The 22076-nt window shown below is 39.1% G+C and overlaps 1 protein-coding gene across 1 annotated transcript in view; it reads right to left on the bottom strand.

The window, feature by feature from the left end:
• Positions 1 to 18543: 18543 nt before the first annotated feature.
• The window catches only part of LOC122654028 (corepressor interacting with RBPJ 1-like), a 33621-nt gene continuing 30088 nt past the window's right edge, over positions 18544 to 22076 (bottom strand). Inside the window, exon 5 of the mRNA XM_043848000.1 lies at positions 18544 to 18779. Within this exon, the coding sequence (XP_043703935.1) occupies positions 18567 to 18779 (213 nt within the window). The 3' untranslated portion in view covers positions 18544 to 18566. The remainder of the gene's footprint in view (positions 18780 to 22076) is intronic.

Genomic DNA, 22076 nt, shown 5'->3' on the forward strand with positions numbered 1-22076 from the left:
TAAATGAACACTAAAGAATGAGAAGAACAAAAATAATGACGACAACAATAATAATAATAATGAGAATATTTTCCTTGTATTTTTAGGTTTAGGTACTTTGTCAATATGTTGACTGAGCCTTGTAATGAATTGTTCCCAAGTTACCTTAGATACTCTAGGACCCCTCCTCTTGTATATTCTTGTGTGTTTAGAGAAAGAATAGGAGAGTTTTGGAAAAGAGGATAATATCTTTGGTCGGTTTAGAATACTGTCTGACCCGAAACAGGTCAACAAAAGCCATCGACCTGTAGATTGTACGATACCCAAAACAGGAAACGACTTAAGGATCCAAGTCATGATGCTGTTGAAGTAACCTCAACTGTTCGTCTTGCTAGGTGCATCAATTTCGAGGACGAAATTCTTATAAAGTTGGGAGAATGTGAAACCCGGTCAAATTTCCGAATAAATTTGAACTTTTGGAATCTGTGTGATTTCAAGTTCTGGTTCAACTTTGCCTATACTAGCCTCTAAGTTGTGGGCCGTCTTGATTAAGAAATTCAGACCCATCTCATGACTCGTCTGTAATGGCATTCCGATCAGCCAACTACCGTGGCCTTAAATGAGTCTGAGGTGTCTAACGGAAGACAACACATAAGCTTGGCATGCTGGATTAATGGCCTACGAAGCCTCTCTCTGTCTTAGGCCGAATCCCAGGTAAGAATCCCATTTTATATATATGTATGTTGTATTTTTAATTAATTAGTGTATTAGGGGCAGAATAGTAATTTTCACCTTATGGGACCCCGCACCAGAGCTACCTGTGTCGGGTCTGCTGGCTGGACAAGCTGCAGGACCTCCCCCTTAATTAAACTCAATGTAAGTATAATTTAAAATATATTTATATAACGTTTTGTACGACCAAATAGGGTTAAAAGGGTATTTTAGTAAAATTGCCTCTGTAGGATCCAGTTCCCCAATGGGGAATGTAATTCCGGACAGTTACCCGTATCCGGATCATCCCTGATGTCGCATGACATCATTCTGTAGCTGGAATAAAGTAATAAATACAAAAGAATCAATTTTAGAAATAATTTATAACCAAATGACCATTCTGCCCCTTAGTGCTTAAGTTTCTATAAATATAACCCTCTTTACACTATTCATTATTCACCAACAAAAAGAAGAGGAACCAAAATCGTTCCAGCCTTGGAGAATAAGAAAGAAAGAAGAAAAAGAGAAGAAGATGAAGGGAAATGAGAAGCATACCTTGGAAATTCATCCTAGACTAAGGTTGGAAGCTTAGAGACCTCCATTAGAGACCTTAGAGCATAAAGGCAAGGCTGCCATCTTCCCTTCTTGCTGCTGATTTCAGGTAAGCTCTGAGAATCCCTGTTGTTTCCATCTTCTCCTCCTCTAAATTTGATCTAATTTCAGCCTAGACTATACCTAAATAGATTTCTGCCATTAAAGCTTTTAATCCAAGCTTAAACAGTGGAAGTTCCACCTAATTTCTTACTGTTTAGTGTTGTTTAGGTTCAGCTATGCCTGAATCTTCATGGTTGTACCTCTAATCAGCCCAATTGCTATTTCTAATGGCAAACCATAAACCCTAAGTCAACTAATTTAGGTTTAAATTATGAAATCCCTAAATTAGGAAGCCAAATATGAAATTGAACACCCAAAATAGATTGACCCACTTTGAATTAACGTTAAAACTCCTAATTTGGGCCATACATGCAAAGATCTGGCCAATTGAAGCAAAACCCCCAAATTCGGACACTGACCCGGATGCTGTTGCAGGCCCAGGGGCGGTTGACCGGCTCCCTGGAAGTCTGCATCCGGCTCCCCCATTTTTGTGCCCTTATGACCTGACCCTTGGGACTTGACCTTGGACCATCCCGAACCTATCGCACGGTGTTTGGTAGGTTGTTTAAGGTTGTTTCTACGTTTTCTAGTCGGTTTGTTGGATTGTTGGTGGGTAACCGACCTAGAATTCCTTCTATAACTAATCTATAATATTCTTGTCTCATATTTGGGACTTGTCTTGTCTGTTTCACTGTCTATGGAGTTTATTCACCTAGGCTAGCTACTGACTACGGTAAGGGATTCGACCTTAATTTCTGTGTGTTTATCACATTAATTTCAACTTTATCTTGAATGCCACGCCATGCATCATTACCTCTATACCGGAACATGTAGTTTTCTAGCTTTTATTTAATGCATTAGACGCATGTAAAATAGGTTCGCACAAAGACATCTGCATCGCATTTGCATTGATTATTTATATGATGTGAATTTATGATGATGGAATTCGGTAAATTATAACTCGGATCACGCTTGCCTCATTATGTTTGGGATCGAGATGCAGGTTGATATTCATTACCCAAGATCGCGCCCCTTACCAATAGGGGAAAGGTGTTGGACAACCCGTGCGAGAGACCGATGTGTTAGTTCCGGGATGCCATCTTCTGTCCCGTGTTAGCGGGTCCCTAATTTTTGTGGGAATAAACAGCGGGTTGGTCATTTAGGGGTCTGTCGGGTCCGATGTGTTAGTTCCGGCCGCAGGTCCTCACCGTGGTAGAATGGTTTCGCTCGGGTTACCGAAGGGTTAGTTCGGGACCGAGGTTAGCATCTACCACTAGTAGTAGTACTTATACCCCATGAGACTTAGTATCTGTCTTTAGAACATGCTTAGTTTAGCACATGCGTCGTGGATTTATTGTGTTTGTATGCTTGTACCCCCCTTACCTGGGCTCGATTGAGAGCTACCTTTGTGGATATCCTTATTTTTCAGGTGATTTAGTTACTTCTAATGTTGGATTTGTGGCGCTGGAGTTTGAAGTTCACGATACTTCGTGCGTACGTGATGATTGCGCAACCTCCTGATCTTGGCCTGATAGTCCAGGCTACCTCCCCACTCTTTTATGCTTTATAAATGCTTTATATAGTTATAGACTAGTTTCTTGTATACTTTTACTCTGTGTTACCTTTGAGAACTGTATAGTTGTATCACAAACCTTATCATTTATATAAATGAAATATCATTTAGATTTCTCTTCTAATGATGTTATCTCTATTAATTAAATTGTTTCCGCTGCCTCTGATTACTGTATCTGTGAGTAATGATTGTGAATAGGGTACTGCACTTGTGATCCTTGGGGATTGGTTGGATGTCAGAGACATCCCGCCACACTTGGCCCTTAATGACCGGGCCGGGGTGTGACATGGATAGCTATGGTTTGTTTGGATTATGGAGATTCAAGGAGCAGCCACATGGTTAAGAGGAGGAGGTGACTGATATGTGGCAGCCACAAGGAGGAGGAGGTGGTGGCAAAGTCAGCCAAACCATGTAGCATGGGAAGTAGGAGGTGGCTTGGGACTTCAGCCACATAAGGGGAATAGGTGTCTTGAGCTGGGATCTTGATATTAGCAGAGGTTTGACTAAGGTAAGGTAGTTTAAATAATTAGATTGGTGGTTAATGTTAATTAGGTGAATTAGATGTTTGATTAATTAATAAGTTAGTAATTAGACATGGGTTTAAGTGAATGATTAGGAAATTAGATATAAGGGTATGATTGAATAAAAGAAAGGGGATTAGATATTCAACAAACCAGAACCGATTCTGGACTGGAGAAAAAGAAGAAAAATAAGAAGAAAGGAAGAGGATGAGAAGCTGAAGTTCAGAGGTGTTGCTAGAGTTGCTGGAACTTATAGAAGAAAGAAGAAAAGGAAGAAGAAGGAAGTAGAGGAAGCCGGAGTTCAGATTTTAAAGGGGTTTGTTGTTGGAATCCTAAATTGAAAGGAGAACTGGGCTTTATGTTGTTTGAGTTCTGATTTGAAAGAAGGGATTGAAAGAAAAGAAGAAGACAGGAAGAAGAATGGGAAGAAAAAGAAAGAAAAAAGGAATAGGGACTGCTGGACAGCATGATTAAGAGAGGTCAATGATTTTCTGGGTTCCTGAATCATTGAATTTCAAGAGGTCACTATGATTCAAGAAGGGTTCAAGTGAACTTATCAAGGATTAGAAAGAATTGGGAAATGGTAGCTGAATCTGTAAATGCTATGTGATGAATCTCTGTTGCTGAGATTTTAGAATGATGAAGAATTACCTAAAGATTGAGAGGAGAGAATAGTACTGCTGGAACTATTAAGAAATTGAGAAAGGGCAAAGGTTGAGCATGATATCTTATTAAAGAATTGGGTTTTCAGATTGATGAAAGTGAGTTGGGGTAGAGATATAGAGTTGTTGTAAATATAGAATTGAGTGAAATTGATGAGCAATTCATGATCTTGAGTTCAGCTGAACAGAATACCGATGTACTAAGAAGTGAGCAGCAAAAATATTGATTTCAGTGATTTGAAGACTGGGAATTATGAATTAAGTTGCTGAATCATAGAGTGCTGAAGAGAAATTGAGATATGAAAGAAAGCAATGCTGGATTAATGAACTGAGAAAGAAGAAAATCAAAGAAGGAACTAATTGGAAGAATATGGAGGAAGAACTGGAATTGCTGCTGAACAGAGTAGGGTATAGAATGGTACTGTCTTGTTGAATTGGGAAAGGAATTATGTGGAAGTTCATGAAATCAAAGCCTAGAATGGTTGGAGATTGAAGAATTAAAAAGAATGTAAGTTGTATTCCTGAAGTTGTTTCACAAAGGTTGGGTAATTGTTGAAGGGTAGAGCCAATTGAAGAAGGGAGTCAGTCTTAATGCTGCTGGAGCAGTAAATTGAAAGGAAATTAAGAAGAAACAGAGAAATTGAGTCAAAGGTGAGGGAAATCATGACTATGTATTTTATTACAATGTGTGATGATTTGATCAGTATTAGTAAATATGTTATCAAGTTTCTATTAAATGAAATGCTTAACACAACAATACATAAATGATGAATGTTGTGTACTATGAAGTGATATTATGCATATGACCAATGACTGTAGAATGAAATCTGTTATGTGCTATGTGATGATCAATGTAAGGAAGTGATTTTATATATCATGTCAAATGAAAATGGAAGGGAGGAGAAAGAACGAGAAAGGAAGTAAAGAAATAAATGTAAAAAGAGCTGAAATGAAAAAGAAAGAAAGAGAATGAATGATGTTCATGTATTTACTGATTTAAATGAAAGTACATGGATGCTCGGTTTGTATGCCATGTAATGATATATGAAATGTTGAATGTCCAGTTTGTTGGAATGTGAATTAATATCTTAATGTTTGTTGTGGACTATGCTAAGGAATGTCTTATGAGTTCCATGAAAATGCTACCTTTATATGATGAATGAAAATGGAAAGAAAAGATTGAATGGAAGTGAAATAAAGAAAATGAAAGAGAAGCATGTGTGATTGATTAATGGTTATTGTATTAAATACCCCTGTGGCAACCACCCCTTCCTAGTAGGGGGTTATGTACTAGATGAGGGTCTTGAAAGAGAAAGAGAATAGATGAAGGATCCTCCCCCAGGGCTACGGTGCCTAGATACATAGGAGTAGAGCACATCTATTAAGATGTTTGATTAGACGAGGGGTCCTTCCCCCAGGGCTATGGTGCCTGGACACATGGGAGTAGAGCGCATCTATAATGTTGGGCTACAGTGCCTGGGAATGTTTGTAGTTGACTACCAACCTCAACTGTTTGTGCAATATGGTAGTTCACTAAGTTACCAAGACCTGACCTAATTAAATAAAGAGTGAAGTTTTATGAGGTGCCATATATGACTCCATTCCATTTATTGTTCTTATGAATGCTTGTGTGTATAAGATCATGTGTACCTAACTAGGCGCAAGCTCATCCCTATATATGTTAATGTTTTTCAGATGACGAGTCAGGTCTGGAGTCTTATACAGCTCCGGAGTATTTGAACTATGGATAATGTTAGAAGATCAGAGAGAAATATTTTGAGAACAAAGTTATTCATAATATTTAATGTTGATGAATGAATGAACAAGATTTTAGTTGTAAAACATTGTAGATAACTGCCATCAGTGTATACATTTGACTTGAACTGTGTTATCCAATATCTAATGCTTCCACTACGTTGTAAGCAAGACTGGGATTTATTTATTAGTATTAAAGTAAGATTGTAACCTACTGGGTCGGCGCTTGCAAGAGCAGTACCTAGAACCTTGACCGTGTTTGGGACGTTACACTCAGACCTCAAGAAAGAAGGTCTCTTCCATGTCAAACTTTAGGCTTATCTCTCTGTGCAGTCTCTTGTACAAGTTCATTGCTAAAGTACTTGCCAATAGACTTAAGTTAGAGGTTGATTATCTTGTCAGTGACAACCAATCGGCTTTTATAGTGGGTAGAAGTATCTCAAACAACATTCTTCTCTTCAATGAGCTAGCTAGAGGTTTTGGTAAAAAATCTCAATCCCATGTTGCCCTCATGAAGATTGACATTCATAAAGCCTTTGATTTTTTGAGACGGGACATAATTGTTATTGTCATGCTCAGGATGGCCTTTCCTCCTGTCTTCGTCAATTGGATTTATCACTTCATTTCCTCTCGTAGTTCTCAGTGCTCATTAATGGTATCAGATTCTTTGCTTCCTCTATTGGCATCGCCAAGGCTAACCCCTCTCCCCCTTCGTCTCTCACTAGACCTTGAAGTCCTATCCAGAAGTATTTAATACAGCACAGACCAGAAGCTCATCTCTTCCATGCCCAAGTGCAATGCTCTTAAGATTTCCTCTCTTGCCTTCGTTGATAATTTCATGATCTTCTCCAAAGCAAATATCCTTTCATTTGAGTATATAATGTCCAGCTTGTACCTTTTTGAAGAGTTATAGGGCCTTCAGATCAATCACTTGAAATCTCTCTTACTTTTGTTGGGAATCTCTGATGATGGTAAGAGTCGCTTCAAAGATAAGACTAGTTTCTCCATAGGCTACCTTCCAGTCAAAGTATTTAGGTTTACCTTTGATCCCCACTAGACTGATGCTTACAATTGCACTCCCATTTTAGATCTCTTGCGCAAGAGGGTCCAACTTTGGAAGGGCAAGCTGCTCTCCTATGCAAGCCACCTAAAATAGATCAAATCGGTCCTTCAGTCCTCATACATATATTGGTTTGGCATTTCGGGTTGCCTCCGTTCACCATTAAGGATATGGAGTCCCTTTTGTGTGCCTTCTTTTGGAAAGGCTCTGAAGTCACCAAATTCCTTCACCCTATCAGTTATGGGCCTCCATCTGTCTCCCCAAGGATTAGGGAGCCTTGGTTTGAGAAGAATTAAAGAGGTTGATTGTGTCGGCATCCTCAAGTTGATTTGTAAGCTAGTTGTTAAGAAGAAAGTATTTGGGTCGACTGGATTTACTGAGAGTTGCTTCGTAATGACTCCATTTTGATTGCTCCTTCCATTTCTCATGTTTTCTGGGTCTAGAGAAAGTTCCTGATGCTTATACCTCTTGCTTATGGAGCCATTATCTCCCTGATTGATGATGGTGCCTCTACTAGTCTTTGGCTTGACCACTAGCACCCAATGGGTGTTCTCCGCTCAGTCGGTGCCAGAGCCATATACAGGTTGCGCTTAAGTAAACAATCCACGATTGCAAACATTCTTCGACATAATGGTTGGGCTCCCCCCCCCCCCAACTCTTCCTCCCCTCAGTTGATTGCAAACTGGAATGCTTTGCCTAACATCCCTAAAAGGCCTAGTGGTTTTGGACATGTTGTTGTTTGGTGTCCTGCTTCCGGTTTTGTTCCAAGTCGGCTTGGAACCTCATCAGAGCTTGTGGCCCTATGTCTTCTTGGAGTAAGTTGGTTTGGTTGAAGGGCCACGTTCCCCGTCACAGCTTCACTGCTTGGCGGGACTTCTCCAACTACCTCTCAATGCAGTCGTTTCTCATCCACAGTCGCATCCCTACCTCCCCATTCTATTGTCTTTGTTGGAATGATCATTAAGATGTGGACCATCTCTTCTTTGCTTGTCCCTTCTGCACTTCGGTTTGGAAAGGGCTTCTGACCAAGTGTTGGCCAAGGAGAAGGAGAATTCTATCCTTCAAAAGTGAATGGATTTGGGTAGACATGACTTTTGGCATCAAGTCTATTTGTGATGTGGTAGGTAAGCCCACTACTGTGGTTCACGATATGAGTAGTAGTTGGTTCTCATGCTAGGTGGTTTGTTCCTATCGTACGATATGAGTAGTAATTGGTTCTCACGATATTGATTTGTTCCTATCGTGAGTGAGTTGTAGTTGTGTTTGATTTATGTATTGCTGCCTTTAGTAGTTTCCTTGTAAGGGTGTGTTTCTATTCCTAGTTGTAACTCTCTTAATTTAGTATAAATAAAGTTCTTGTCCAGCAATAGAAGGTATTCACCAGCTCTCGCTCGGTTATCAAGGTTGTATATTGCTACATGGAGTGAATTCTCTCTCACTCCAATCCTCAAACTTATCAAGAAGCCTTATCTCATCCTGGGTGGAAAATTGCTATGGAGGCAAAAATGGATGCTTTACTCTCTCAACAGACATGAACTCTGGTAAACTTACCTCCTGGTAAGGATCTTGTACGTTGTCGTTGGATATACACCATTAAGTATAATCTGGATGGTTCAGTTGAACGGCTTAAGGCACTCGTTTGGTTGCGAAGAGCTTTACTCAGACTTATGGTGTGGACTACTTTGAGACCTTCTCACCTATTTCTCGTCTAAATTTGGTTCGAGTTCTTATTTCCCTGCCTGTGAATTTGGATTGGTCACTCTATCAACTAGATATCAAGAATGCATTCTCATATGATGATTTATAGGAGGTATATATAGGGCAATCTCCAAGGTATGTTTCCCAGGGGGAGACTTCACACAGAGAATGTAAGCTACACAAGGCTATTTATAGGTTGAAACAGCCACTTAGGACATGGTTTGAAAAATTCAGCTCAATTGTTATTAACTGTAGATTTTCACAATGTTACTCTGATCACTCTGTCTTTATTCGTCACCGAGAATCTAAGGTCGTGGTGTTAGTGGCATAGTTTCCAAGGCGCCTAGGCGAACCAAGGGGGAAATAAACCAAGGCAGCAAGGTGTTTACTAAGCGACCAAGGCGACACCAGGAATCAAAGCGAGAGAAAGGTGCATGGACACCTTGACAACTATGGTTAGTGGTTTATGTTGATGACATCATTGTATCTGGTAATGATACATCTAGTATTGCAGAGGTAAAATCTTCTCTCCATCAGCACTAACTTGGGTCCCTTGGCTATTTTCTTGGTATTGAAGTACTAAAAAGCAAGAAAGGGATTAATCTGTCACAACGGCAGTATGCGTTGGATCTTTTGTCTGAAAATGGTATGCTTGGTTGGAAACCAGTGTATACTACTATGGATCTTCATTGGAAGTTTGGCACAGATGATGATAATGTGTTTTATGATCCTCACTAGTACAGGAGACTAGTTGGGAAGCTTATTTATCTAATTGTTACTCATCCTGACATTTCCTTTGTTGTGTGTGATTATAGGCAATTTATGTAGTCGCCGAAGAAAGTTCACTGGGTTGCTGCCTATCGTATCTTAAGATATTTAAAGGGGGCTCCAGGAAAGGGGCTTATTTACCGACTGCATCATAATGTTGGTCTGGTATGATTTTCTGATGCTGATTGGGCTGGTGCTGATGGTGATAGGCTGCACTTTTATTGGTTGGAACCTTGTCTCGTGATGCAACAAGAAGCAGACAATTGTGGCCAAGTCTAGTGCTAAGCCAAAGTATAGAGCCATGGCTCACACTGCGGCTGCATTGATGTGGTTGAAATCTCTTCTTCAAGAGTTTTGTCCAATTACTCAACCAACGAAGATGTTTTGTGATAATCATGCAGCCGTCTACATTGCCAACAACCTAGTGTTCCACGAAAGGACTAAACATCTTGAGGTTGATTGCCACTTTGTGTGAGATGCTGTTTTAAAGAAGCTGATTATTACTCCATTTGTGTCTTCTACTGACCAGTTGGCTGATCTCTTTACGAAGCCTCTTTTTAGACCTGCCTTCTGGAAGTGTTATTCCAAGCTGGGCATGGGAAATTTGTATGCTCCAGCTTGAGGGGGAGTGTTAAAGTGTGTCTTGTAGGATTCGTGGACCCTTATTGGACCCACTATGTGGTGCACCTTTCTCTCCATCATCTTGTTCTCTTCCTTCTCTCTATTATCTTCTTCTTCTCTCTCCCTTCTAGTTATCAAGGCCGTATACAGTATACTGTTACAAGACACAGGCTGCATTTGGCATCAAAAACGATTTTCTTCAGTGCTTCATCTGGGAAGCTTTCCTTTTTTTCTCTTGGTCATGTTAATGGCTTCTGGAGCATCTAGAAGCCCGCTTTTGGAGAGGCAAAAGACAGGTCCAATAAGATTCCTCACGATGGAATCTTTACCGCCTCCTACTCAATGAGCCAAGAAATTGGGGGTGGCGGGCTTATGGGAAGCAATAAATATTCCATTGCAATGAATCTCATTGGACCCACCTTTTGCCTCTCCAAAAGCTAGCCTCTGGACACTCCAAAAGTTGTCCCAAACTTGCACTTAGGGTGTTTTTGTTTCGTAAAAAAGAATAGAAGACAAAAGGATAGGGAAAAAAAAAAAAAACAAAGATTCTGTATGGCTTTCTTATCTACTCAATTATCCAGCCGTTTGGAACATACCATCATGGATGGAATAATCTCCATCTAAAATTTGAATTCACCATGGGAAGAAGCAAAATTTTCTACCTGCGCCCTTAATGCAAATCTCGCCGCAAGGGTGAGAAAAAGTGAGTTTTCTTCAGAAAAAATTTCCCCGCGGCTAAACTTGTGCAGCATCTATGCCATCTCTAAATATTTCACCTACTTTTTCCTCTGCATGTTCCATTCATGAGCACTACCTTCTCTCCCAGAGCTAATGTCTTTCCCCAACTGGAAGAACAAACCACTCATAAAATTAGAATTAAAAGCCCTGAAGATCACGTTTTACCTTATCTCCGGTGATCCAAGGCAACTCACAAACATATGTGAATGGGCACAAGTGGAAGCACTGTCTCGAGTCAAGTCAGTTAGATCCAGATCGAGCTCATTCTCTCCTCTACGAGGATGGAGACCACCAAGACATGTGGAACTGCTTTAATCATGAGCGATGGAGCTCGGCCGAGGGGTGGAAGAAATCTAAAGCAAGAGCCGCCGCTGATAAAAAGATTCAGAGATAGAGAAACCGGGGGAGAGACGGACAATGGAGCAGAGAGAGAGAGAGAGGTCAGGGAAAGCAAACCAAACAGAGGGAGCAGACCTTGACAAGGAGTGCAAGCGACTCGTGGGTGAGATCTTCAGACTCGTAAGAGAAGAGGATGAAGTGGAGGAGGTCACAGGCTGTTGAAGAACCACCAAAGAACCAATTGGTGATCACTATGAGATTTGTCTCTTATTTCTCCCCCATGTTCCTCTCTCTCTCTCCCTTTTTTATTCTTTTATTTTTTTGTGTTGGGCATATGAGGCAGAGATTGTTGGGCAGCAGCAGTCAATGTAAGAACAGTGACTTCAGGCATGATTGAAGAGTTGTCATTGGCAACATCTTGTTCTTGTGAGAAAAAACACATACTCACACAGAGCACGTATGATGAGGTGAATAAAGAATGAAAAGGATCAGCATGAAGTGGTCTAGTCAGTGTAGGTGAAACAATTTCAGAACTTTGGCTTTTGCACTAACATCAAATAGGTGTAATTTTTGAGTTGTCTTACAGGTCGGAACTGTTGATGCTTGTAGCCCTTCAAGTTCTCTTTCCATTGACTTTGGAATCAGGTAAACCAGAATTTTTATGAGGGAGATATAACTTGGAACATTAGCTGTTGCGCAAAATTTCAGAATTCCTGTTTTGCATATGATGTGTCTTTAAGGGCATTTCGAGATGGCTTAATGGCAGATACTGGAGTAGCTCAAAACATGAAATATGTAGAGCTTCGAGTCCTCTTTCAGTTGGAACTAGTCTCACGTCATTTCGATATCAGATGAGCGAGATACAATTATTTTCCATCAGTGCACAAAGCAGGACAGACAGGAAAGATGTTGGAAATTAAGAAATTCCAACAGTAGAATGAGATGAGCTTCCAGCAACAGTGATGAATTGGCAATTTGTTAGAAGAATTCACAAATGTTGGAAATTAAGAAATCTCAGCAGCAGAGTGAGTGGAAGTTTTGGCCAGCAGTGACAAGGTGGCAAAGTGTTAGAAAATTCTGTCTCTTAAAGTCATACGTATGTGAAAATTATGTGTAGCAAAGATTGGAAACTTCCCTTCCATATATTGTTTCTTGCTGCCCAAGCTTGAGGTATTTTAAATTTAAAAAAATAAAATCTCAAAAATTTATATTGGATTTTATTTTTTTGGAAACACCACTCAAAGAAGAAAGTTTGAAATAGGAAGTGTAGAGAATTCTTGGCTGCTGTGTTTCCTCTTTGAGTTCTTCCTTTATGCTTTGATGATGTTTGAAGGAAGGAGAAGATGCATTATGGATGTTGCTACCAGTGTTTAAAGTATCGGTCCGTATCGTATCGTATCGGCCGATACGTCTCGGTATAGGTCAGTGTCGATACGATACATACCGATACGTCTCTATTTTTTTTAAAAATAAAATGTTTTGACTGTATCGATATGTCTCGACTGTATCGATATGTATCGACCGATACATATTGATACGATACGATACTGTCGATACGTATCGATACAGCTGAGACGTCTTTTTTTTATTTTTTTTATTATTTTTTAACATAGCGATACATATCAATATATCTCGATACTTAAAAGAACACATGTGTTTTTTTTACTGTTTCCAGCATTACACGAACCAGAGACGACTCCTGCAGAAAAAACTCCTGCCCAGCCAAGGGAAAACCCCAAAATCAAGCTTCAAACCCTTTTTTTTTCGCCCAAATCACTTGAGAGCTTCCATTCCTTGGTGAAAAATGACCCTAATAGAGGTGGAATCACTTCAGTTGCTGCATCCAACTTCCCAAAATCGAAGGTTGAAGGTGTTCTTGAAGGGAAAGGTAGGTTTTTTTTTTAAAAACTTGATTTTTTGTTTCAAATCTTTGGTTTTAGTTCCTTTTTTTTCTATGATTCGAAGAGAATAGGTTAAACTAAGTTAGTGATGCATTCTTTGTATACATTTGCAAATATTTGCGTTCAAATCTTTGCATTTTTCACCCAAAACCGAAAATTGTTTCCAAAAAATGAATTCTTCCAAAAATTAAAACCTATGCTAATGTATATAATATATGTATTACATTATGTATAGATCTATGATATTCCATGAAGATTATATTTTTACCCTAAAATCTGTATTTTTTTTTTATTTTTTTGCTATTTTCTGAAATTATAAATACTTTCAAAAATGAAAAAATCCATGATTTTTTCATCTTTACTCTTTCATTATAGTTTGATAAAATGTCTCAATTGCTGAAATACATAAGAAGACTTAGATTCATATTATTTGTATGCTAATGTACTATATTATATTTGGATGTCATTTTTTTAATTTCTGAAAAAATTAAATAATGTGAAACTAATTGTGGAAAAATATAAAAATGTTTAAAGTTTGCTTAATATACTTTGCTAAGTACATGAAATGCACCATATAGACATGTACTTTACTTGTATAAATTATTGATGTGTGGATTTTAATATAGTTTAATACTTATATAGTTATCTACTTTTGTTTGGTGTTTAGGGTGATGCCGCAACAATAAAACATTGGATGGTCTTATTGTACCAAGATAAACAACAACCGATTGCATACATAGTGCAACTTCTGTGACACTCAACATCTTGGAGGTGGGGTAACTCGGCAAAAAGAACACATGGCAGAAGGATATGAAAATGTTGCCAAGTGTACAAAGTGCCCTGTAGAGTTAAGGAGGGCAATGCAAAACACCTTAGAGATTAAAAAAAAAAATCCACCCAAGCACACAAGGATGAGGATGTTTTGGTGAAAAATTTGATGGAAGATTATGAAGAATCGGATATGGAAGCGGAGGAGGACCCAGAGTTGGCATGGGCGATGAGACAATCAAGACATGAAGCAAGAGAGGAACAATGGACAGTTGAGCAATTGATAAGAAGTCAATCAGCTCGACCCCAATTCCAGGGCCCTGTAGATATTGGTGTTGGCTCCTCTTGTCGTCCATTTGTAGGTAAGGGTAAGGGTAAGGAGCCTGCTTGCCTTAGTACAGCAACCAATGTCAAGGGAATGTTTGACCGGTTTACTAAGAGTGGTAAGGGTAAGAGAAAGAAGAGCCCAGATATCAGAGACATGGATCCTAATGTCTATAGACCAAGGGATGCTTGCCAACAGAGGATTGAAGAAAGCTTTCAACCCAAAACACTTAGTAAAAGGATAGGCAGAGCAATCTCCAGATGGTTCCACAGTTCCATGATTCTACCACATAAGGCCAAAGATCCCCACTTCAAGGCCATAGTAGAGGAGATTCAACGGTGTGGGAAAAATGTTAAGCCACCCACACCTTATGAGATTGTTGGGCCTTACTTGGATGATATTGTCCAAGAAGTGCATGAGTATATTGAGAGGTTCAAGGAGAAGTGGCCATTATATGGAGTGACCATCATGTGTGATGGATGGAGTGGACCAACAAGATTATCCATCATCAATTTCCTTATATATTGTAATGGAAAGACGATCTTCCACAAGTCGGTCAATGCATCTAGTGAAATCAAAGATGTCCATTACTTGTATAAGTTAATGGATGAAGTTGTGGAGGAGGTAGGAGAAGATAATGTTGTCCAGCTAGTAACTGACAATGCAGCAAATTTCAAAAAGGCTGATCAGTTGTTATGTTGCAGAGGCAACATCTATTTTGGACACCATGTGCGGCTCATTGTATAGATTTGATGTTCAAGAACAGGTGAATTGTCAAAGGTCCAACAGTTGGTTAGTAATGCAAGGAAGATCACCAACTTTATTTATAACCATAGTTGGGTTTCGGCATTGATGAGGAGTCACACAAGAGGGGATTTAGTGAGGCATGCAACCACAAGATTTGCAACAAATTACATTGCAATTGATAGCCTCATTTCCCGAAAGGATGGACTGCTTAAGATGTTCACTTCTGCTGACTGGATGACTAGCAGTTATGCAAGGTCTGAAATTGGGAGATATGTTCAAGACCTTGTCACCTCCTCAAAGTTTTGGGATCAGATGCGCCGACTTGATATGATTATGCACCCACTCTTTTGTCTTCTTCAAGAGGTTGATGGGGATAAAGAGCAGACCATGGGTAAGATGATAGGGCTCATGCAAGTAGTTAAGAAGAAGATACATGATGATAACCCAACATCAAGCAAGAAATATTTGAAGATTATAACCGATCGATGGGAAAAGATTCTGGTTCAAGATGTTCATTAGGCAAGTAATCTTAAAACTCATCCTTATGTAGATGACTTTGGTTTCATTTTAAACTCTTACTAAGTTACTATTTATTTATTTAGTATTCTAGGTTTCTAACCATCAATTACAAACCATGTGCAGCACATTATTTGAATCTGGATATTCAATACAACAATGATGTAGGGTGGTAGACTGGATCTATTGAGTGCCCTAAGGAATGTTGTCAACAGATTGGAATCAGATGTGGTCAAGGCCACACTTGCCATGGATGAGGTTAGTAATACATTAGTTGTATAAAAGATTAAAACCAAGAATATGTCAAATAACAGTTTCAGTGGTGATTGATGAACTAATATTTTAATTTTTAATACCTCTCTAGGTTAAGTATTTTTGGGAGGTCACTCGTGGTTTTGCTGATAGACTGGCTATCCATGCTAGGGGCACACAACGCCCAGATAAATTAGGTTTACCTAATTTATTATGTTATTTAAAATTTATTTCAAGGTTTCGTCTTTTAATATTTCATTTATTATTGTGCAGCTGATTGGTGGCTCAATTATGACGGTAGTAGTGCTCCACACTTAACTCGAATTGCAATTCGAGTGCTATCCCTGACGGCATCCTCTAGTGGCTGCGAACGTAACTAGAGTACATTCGGGTTGATACACACCAAACCTCGCAATCATCTCAGTTATTCAAAGTTGGAGAAGCTAGTGTATGTCCATTACAACATGAAGCTGAAGCTTAAATATTTAGAGTTGGAAAGAGAAGGGATGATATAGATGTCAACCCAATCGATATCAACCACCTACTTGACGATGAAGATCCAGTTAGAGCATGGATAAAGGATACGGATAAGGTATTGGTGATGGATCAGTTAAGTGAGGATCGCCAGACAACCAAACCTGATCCAGTCATAGAGAACATCATTCGACAGATAGATGATGATGAAACACAGGCACCATCAGAAGATCTTTATCCTAATGTTGAAGAGGATAACAGTAGTCAGTAGCCCTGAAGAAAGTTTAATTAGGAGGACGAGGTCAAGTCATCCGTATAGAGGAACTCAACAAAATGTCGATGATGATGATGAAGGTGACGATGGGGATGGGGATGGTGATGGTGATGGTGATGATGGTGGTGGTGGTGGTGTTGCTGCTGCTAGTGGTGGTGGTGGTGACCATGGTGGAAGTGGCGGTGGTGCTGGAGGTAGTGATGGTGCTGGTGCTGGTGCTGGTGCTAGTGGTGATGGTGCTGGTGCTAGTGGTGGTGGCCATGAGGCTTCACAACATTATGTTGGGATGCAGTTCACATGTGAGGCAGGATACACACATGCTACCCAAGATACTCATCATGGTGGTCACCATCAGACTTACACTTGGAAGGGCAAGGGCAAGGGCAAGCATTCCCACAAAGGCCACAATCCATATGATAGTGATGTGCTTATGAGTGGCATAGAGTCACTTAGCATTAGTTCTGATCATGCTGGTGATTCATCAGGCCATGGGCGTTATGCATCAGGTTCTTCTTCGGGCTATGGACATGATGCTTTTATAGGGCATGGAAGTTATGGATACGAAGAGGCACAACCACAACCTAGTGCTTTCACGACATTAGCCACTCCAGAGCAATACACACGATTCTACTATGAGTAGGAGAGTCACTACCATCAGTATTTCGACTGGGCTTAGTATTGTGCTTATGTTCGGTCACTACACAACATCATCCTAGTCGCTTCTATTCTTGAAGATCCTTACAGACATGACTTTGATCCATCCCCACATTCTTCATGGCAATAGAGTGATTCTACATGTAAGAAATCTCATCTTTTAATCTTTTATAACAATTTCAAAGTGCCGCACTTGTCTGGTTATTGATTATTCACAATTCTTAGTGTATATGCATGATATATGACATAAATTGCTTGTTTATATTGTTTTTTGTGTCCAAAAATGTATTTCCATGTGTATTTTGATCATTTTCATGTGTTTCTGCACCGATCGATACGTATCTCCGATACGTTACGATACGTCTCTTAAAATCGCCCGACCAATACAATACCCGATACCGATACTTTAAACCTTGGTTGCTACATTCAAGTTCCTGGAGTTTTTCTTTTGATAGAGTTGCAGTAGATTGAAGGAGAAAGAAGGAAAAGGAGATTTAGAGAGTCAAACATTCTTGTTTCTGTGCAAGTATATTTCAGCAACCTTCTTTTGAGTTCTTTCTATACGTTTTCATTGTGCTTTGAAGAGAGGGAGAAGGCACTCATATTGCTGCACAACAGTGAATTGCTAAGGGGAACTCGTCTGCATGTTCTTCTTGGTTGTGGTTACTTCAAAGAAAGTAAAATGACATTTCGTAAATCCATCTATATTGCTCTAGGATTGTTGATGGCGGAAATTCCTAGTATTGAGGGTTGGGTTTGTAATCTTGATTACATTTGTAATTCCTATCAAGTGGGTGCTTGCCTGCTTGGTAGTTTGATTGGGGTTGTAGCCTTAGCCTTTGTTGTAGCAAGGGTTGAAGCAGGGGTGGGTGCTCCTGGATCGTTGTAGGCTTGTAGCAATCAAAATATTGTAGGGTATTGAGCAATATATGAAGCCTGATCAAGGCATTGTTCCGTAGATGTAGGCATCTTGGCCAAACCACATAAAAATTGTGTCTCCTGTGTGATTGTATCTTCTTGCATATTTGGAGTGTGTGGTTCTTGCAGGGTGGGTGTGCACATGAATTGAATGTGATTGGTAATTATGGGCTTATGGCATGCGCGGGCCAATTGGGTACGATAGCTTGACAGTCAGCATTGTTAATTAAAGTCTGTGCCAAGTATAGACAGTCAGAATTAAGGGTTGAATTTTAGAAGAGTTTTGGTAGTCACTGATTCATCCTCCCCTCTCAGCGACAATCTGGGAACAACACTATGCTAATCAAAGACCCAAGAAAAAAACACTACTTTTATTTTCTTTTCATTTCTTTTCTAGATACGACTTCTTTTCTACTCAAACACACCCTTAAATTGTACATCTATACTTGTCCTAATTTATCCTACTAAAGAGGGGGGAGCACAAATAGAACTAATCATTAGGATGAGAAGCAAGACTCTTTTCCCCGAAAAATCCACTTTAGAAGAACCAACCAAAAAAAATTAAAATAAAACAAAGTATATGCCTAACACATTTCTAGTCAGCATTGCCCCAAAGAATCAAATCCTGACTGCCAAGAAGGGATACAAAAATGTGCAATTATTTCTGATAGTAAGGAAACTTGAAAATAAGAAAAAAAGAAGGAATCAGAGCCAAAGTTACCGACAAGAGCTTTCCACCAAGCTTGCAGACTACACAAGCATTCTGATCAGCTTCAGCTCGATGGATAAATGGAGTCCTGTTGTCCTGCCCAACATTGTGACATTCTTCAGTAAGTCTTGTCCCATCCCCAGCTTCAGGCTCCTTTCTATCCTAATTAGAAGCATTAGAGAAAGGTAACAAAATCATACAAAATTTTAAAATTAATCAAGAAGAATAAATTAATAATTAAATGGTACAAGTGTACAACCCCATGATATTGTTATTTGCTACAGATTTTTAAAAAACAAATATACAAAGATAAGAAGATGAATATTGGCCTATTAGCTAAGTTGGTTAGAGCATCATGCTAATAACACAAAGGTCAATCTAGGTAAGAGCTAAGTTAGTTACTATATTCGCTTATACAAAATAAGCCCTTCAGGATTGACTCTCCTCTCTAGTAGGGATTACCTTAAACATTAGCTTCGTTAATAAGAGCTATATTCTGTAACCATTAGATAACCATAAAAAAAGGGACAAGAAAGATTAATAGATATAAAAATACATACCTGATCAAGAGTAGTTAGGACCTCACATATCAAACCTAAACTACTTAAACTACGTACAATTTTCTTGAAAGAGAACACCCATAAATGATAAAGTACCCAATGCACGAGGTTCCCGCAATTGCGGGGTCTGGGGAAGGTCATAATGTACGCAGCCATACCCTCGCTTTGCAGAAGAGGCTGTTTCCTGACTCGAACCCATGACCACTGGGTTGCAATGGAGCAGCCTTACTGTTGCACAGAGTGTAACGACCCAGACCCAGATAGGGTAAAAGATGCTGCCCTCACGGGCGCTGATCAAATGATCACAAACATTTCCTTATGATTACCACAACTCCCATAGAAACACATCATACACAGCCTTATACTACTGATTTGCAAACATATAAAAGCACTGGTGGCAAATCTGATACATGTTCAAAACCAATTATTCTAAATTGATATTACATATCCTTTAACATCCATCGTAATTACATCAATACTAAAACTCTTTACATCAAAATCATTCTCATTGGCTCTCAAGCCCTATCTCTAAGATTCGAGCAACCCGAGCACTCACAGCCACAGTATCTGGAGATGTACAGATACTCTCCAGTTTCATCATCTGTAAAACAACACCAATAGGGGAGTGAGCTAAAAGCCCAGTGAGGTGAACATGTTACAATACATTAAGTGTACAAGTGCATACACAATAATGAGCAGATAAGTTTACTATTTAGGTTAAGGCCAGTCATTAGTGAACTGCCAAATGTGCACATAAAAATTGAGATCAGCTAGGCCTCGCATCACTTATTCTACTCATGTATCCCAGTCGCTGCAGCCTGGGTAGAAATGATGCAGCAAACTCACAGGTAAGCGAACTACTCCATGTATCCAGTCACCAGGAGCACCGGGGAGGACGCCATCTAGCACATACCGACACATGGTTTACTCCTTGTTCTGGTCACCAAAGGCACCAGGAAGGACCATGCTTAGTTCATTAAAGTCACAAGATCTACTCCATGTATCCGGTCACCAAGAGCACCGGGGAGGATGCCATCTATCACACACAAACACATGGTATACCCCTTGTTCTGGTCACCAGAGGCACCAAGAAGGACCATCTTAGCTCGTTCTAGTCGCAAGATCTACTCCATGTATCCGGTCACTAGGCGCACCGGGGAAGACATGCTACTAGTCATTCAATTCTCTTTTAGGCACGTGATCTACTCCTTGTTCTGGTCACCAGGAGCACCGGAGAGGATAGTAGGATACGGATACGATACCCTACTCGTAGAAACCTCATCCAGTACATAACATAGTTGTCACGTCGTCACGGCGATCCAAGTCGGTGGAGGGGTGTCATGTCGATATAGACCATGTTTTATTTTTTATTTTCTCTATTTTTAATGTTATTTAGTATGCTATAATATATACCCTATAACATCAAAAATTAACATGAAAATGTACTACTAATCTACTATGGTTTAATTCATGAAAGTGTAATATCTATTAGTATATATGAAATCATAGATTATCAAATAATTGATAGCAATAGTCTTGCTAATAATAAAGTTGAAAAATAATCATGAGAGTTGAGATATGATTCATATGAAAGTGACTGCAAAAGTAACAAAACAAAAAAACAATTACAAGAACGTAATTTATATTGAGTGAATAAAGCTAATAAACAACCCATCTAAATTAAAAAAAAAATTGCTGATGTGAATATGTGATTGTGTATTAGTGTTTTCTGTTTGATGTTTTTTAATTTTTTTTTATGTAAAGGAAAAAGCATTAAAATAAAAAATGGTTAAAAAAAATTACTGTTAAAAAATTAAGTTTTATAATTTGAAACAACCATGTTGCCCGATATGGCCATATGTCGTGGTGTGGCATCCATGGCGACGACATGGAGGCCATATCGGTCGATATTCTTACATCATCCATATCGGTGGTCGATATGCCCACTTCTCCAGCGATATGCGCCATGGCGTCGATATGGCGACACCATGACAACTATGGTACATAACCCCTCTACTAGAAAGGGACGGCAATCACAGGGTATTGTGTTCTCATTTACTTTCAATACATTCATTTCTTTCTCTTTTCTTTTTCATAACTCATAATACTTTCATTTCATTCAATGCATCTCTTATGCAGTGTCTCGCATTCTATAACATGCTTGAACATCATCATTATCGTTTAACAATTCATACTAGCTTCAAACATTACATTGCATTCAAAGAACTTTTAACAATAACTCGTCTCATAATTAAAAACACATATTCTTCTCATAATCTTTAAGTATGTAACATATCCAGCTGTGATACTTGTATTCTTTACACTCTTTACATACATACTTCTAATTCTATACATATCAGGTATAATTCTACAAACATATCACTTCATATATACACTACTATACAACCATGATTCCATAATCACGTTTCCCTCACTTAATCATTAAGCAAATGATATCATACATATTCTCCTCATATCATTCATTCATGTATATCACATCATATAATACACATCCATGTTCCCTCACCTTTGTTTCCTTTCGATTTGATCATCTCTACGTTCGGTAGATAATTAAGGACATACAACCACGCCCTACAATCATACAAAGCTCATTCAATACTGAAATACATGTATGAACCAAACCAGAAAGATCCCAAGTCCCAAAAACATTTAAAAGTCAAATTTGTATCCAACCAGTTCCTGGACAGAATGCTCTGCTCGAGAGCTAACTTTCTCCTCTGTTCAGTTGGGTATTCAAATGAGGTTTTAACCCTTCTGTAACACATCAAAATGTATTCAATTTTCTGCTCCTACCAGAGCTCAATCCAAACTCAACATCAATTCATCTACACTAGCTCAAAATGAATTTACCTTAGAAACAAATTAACTCTTCAAACCC

Source organism: Telopea speciosissima, chromosome 3, assembly GCF_018873765.1.
Source record: "Telopea speciosissima isolate NSW1024214 ecotype Mountain lineage chromosome 3, Tspe_v1, whole genome shotgun sequence".
NCBI lineage: Eukaryota > Viridiplantae > Streptophyta > Magnoliopsida > Proteales > Proteaceae > Telopea > Telopea speciosissima.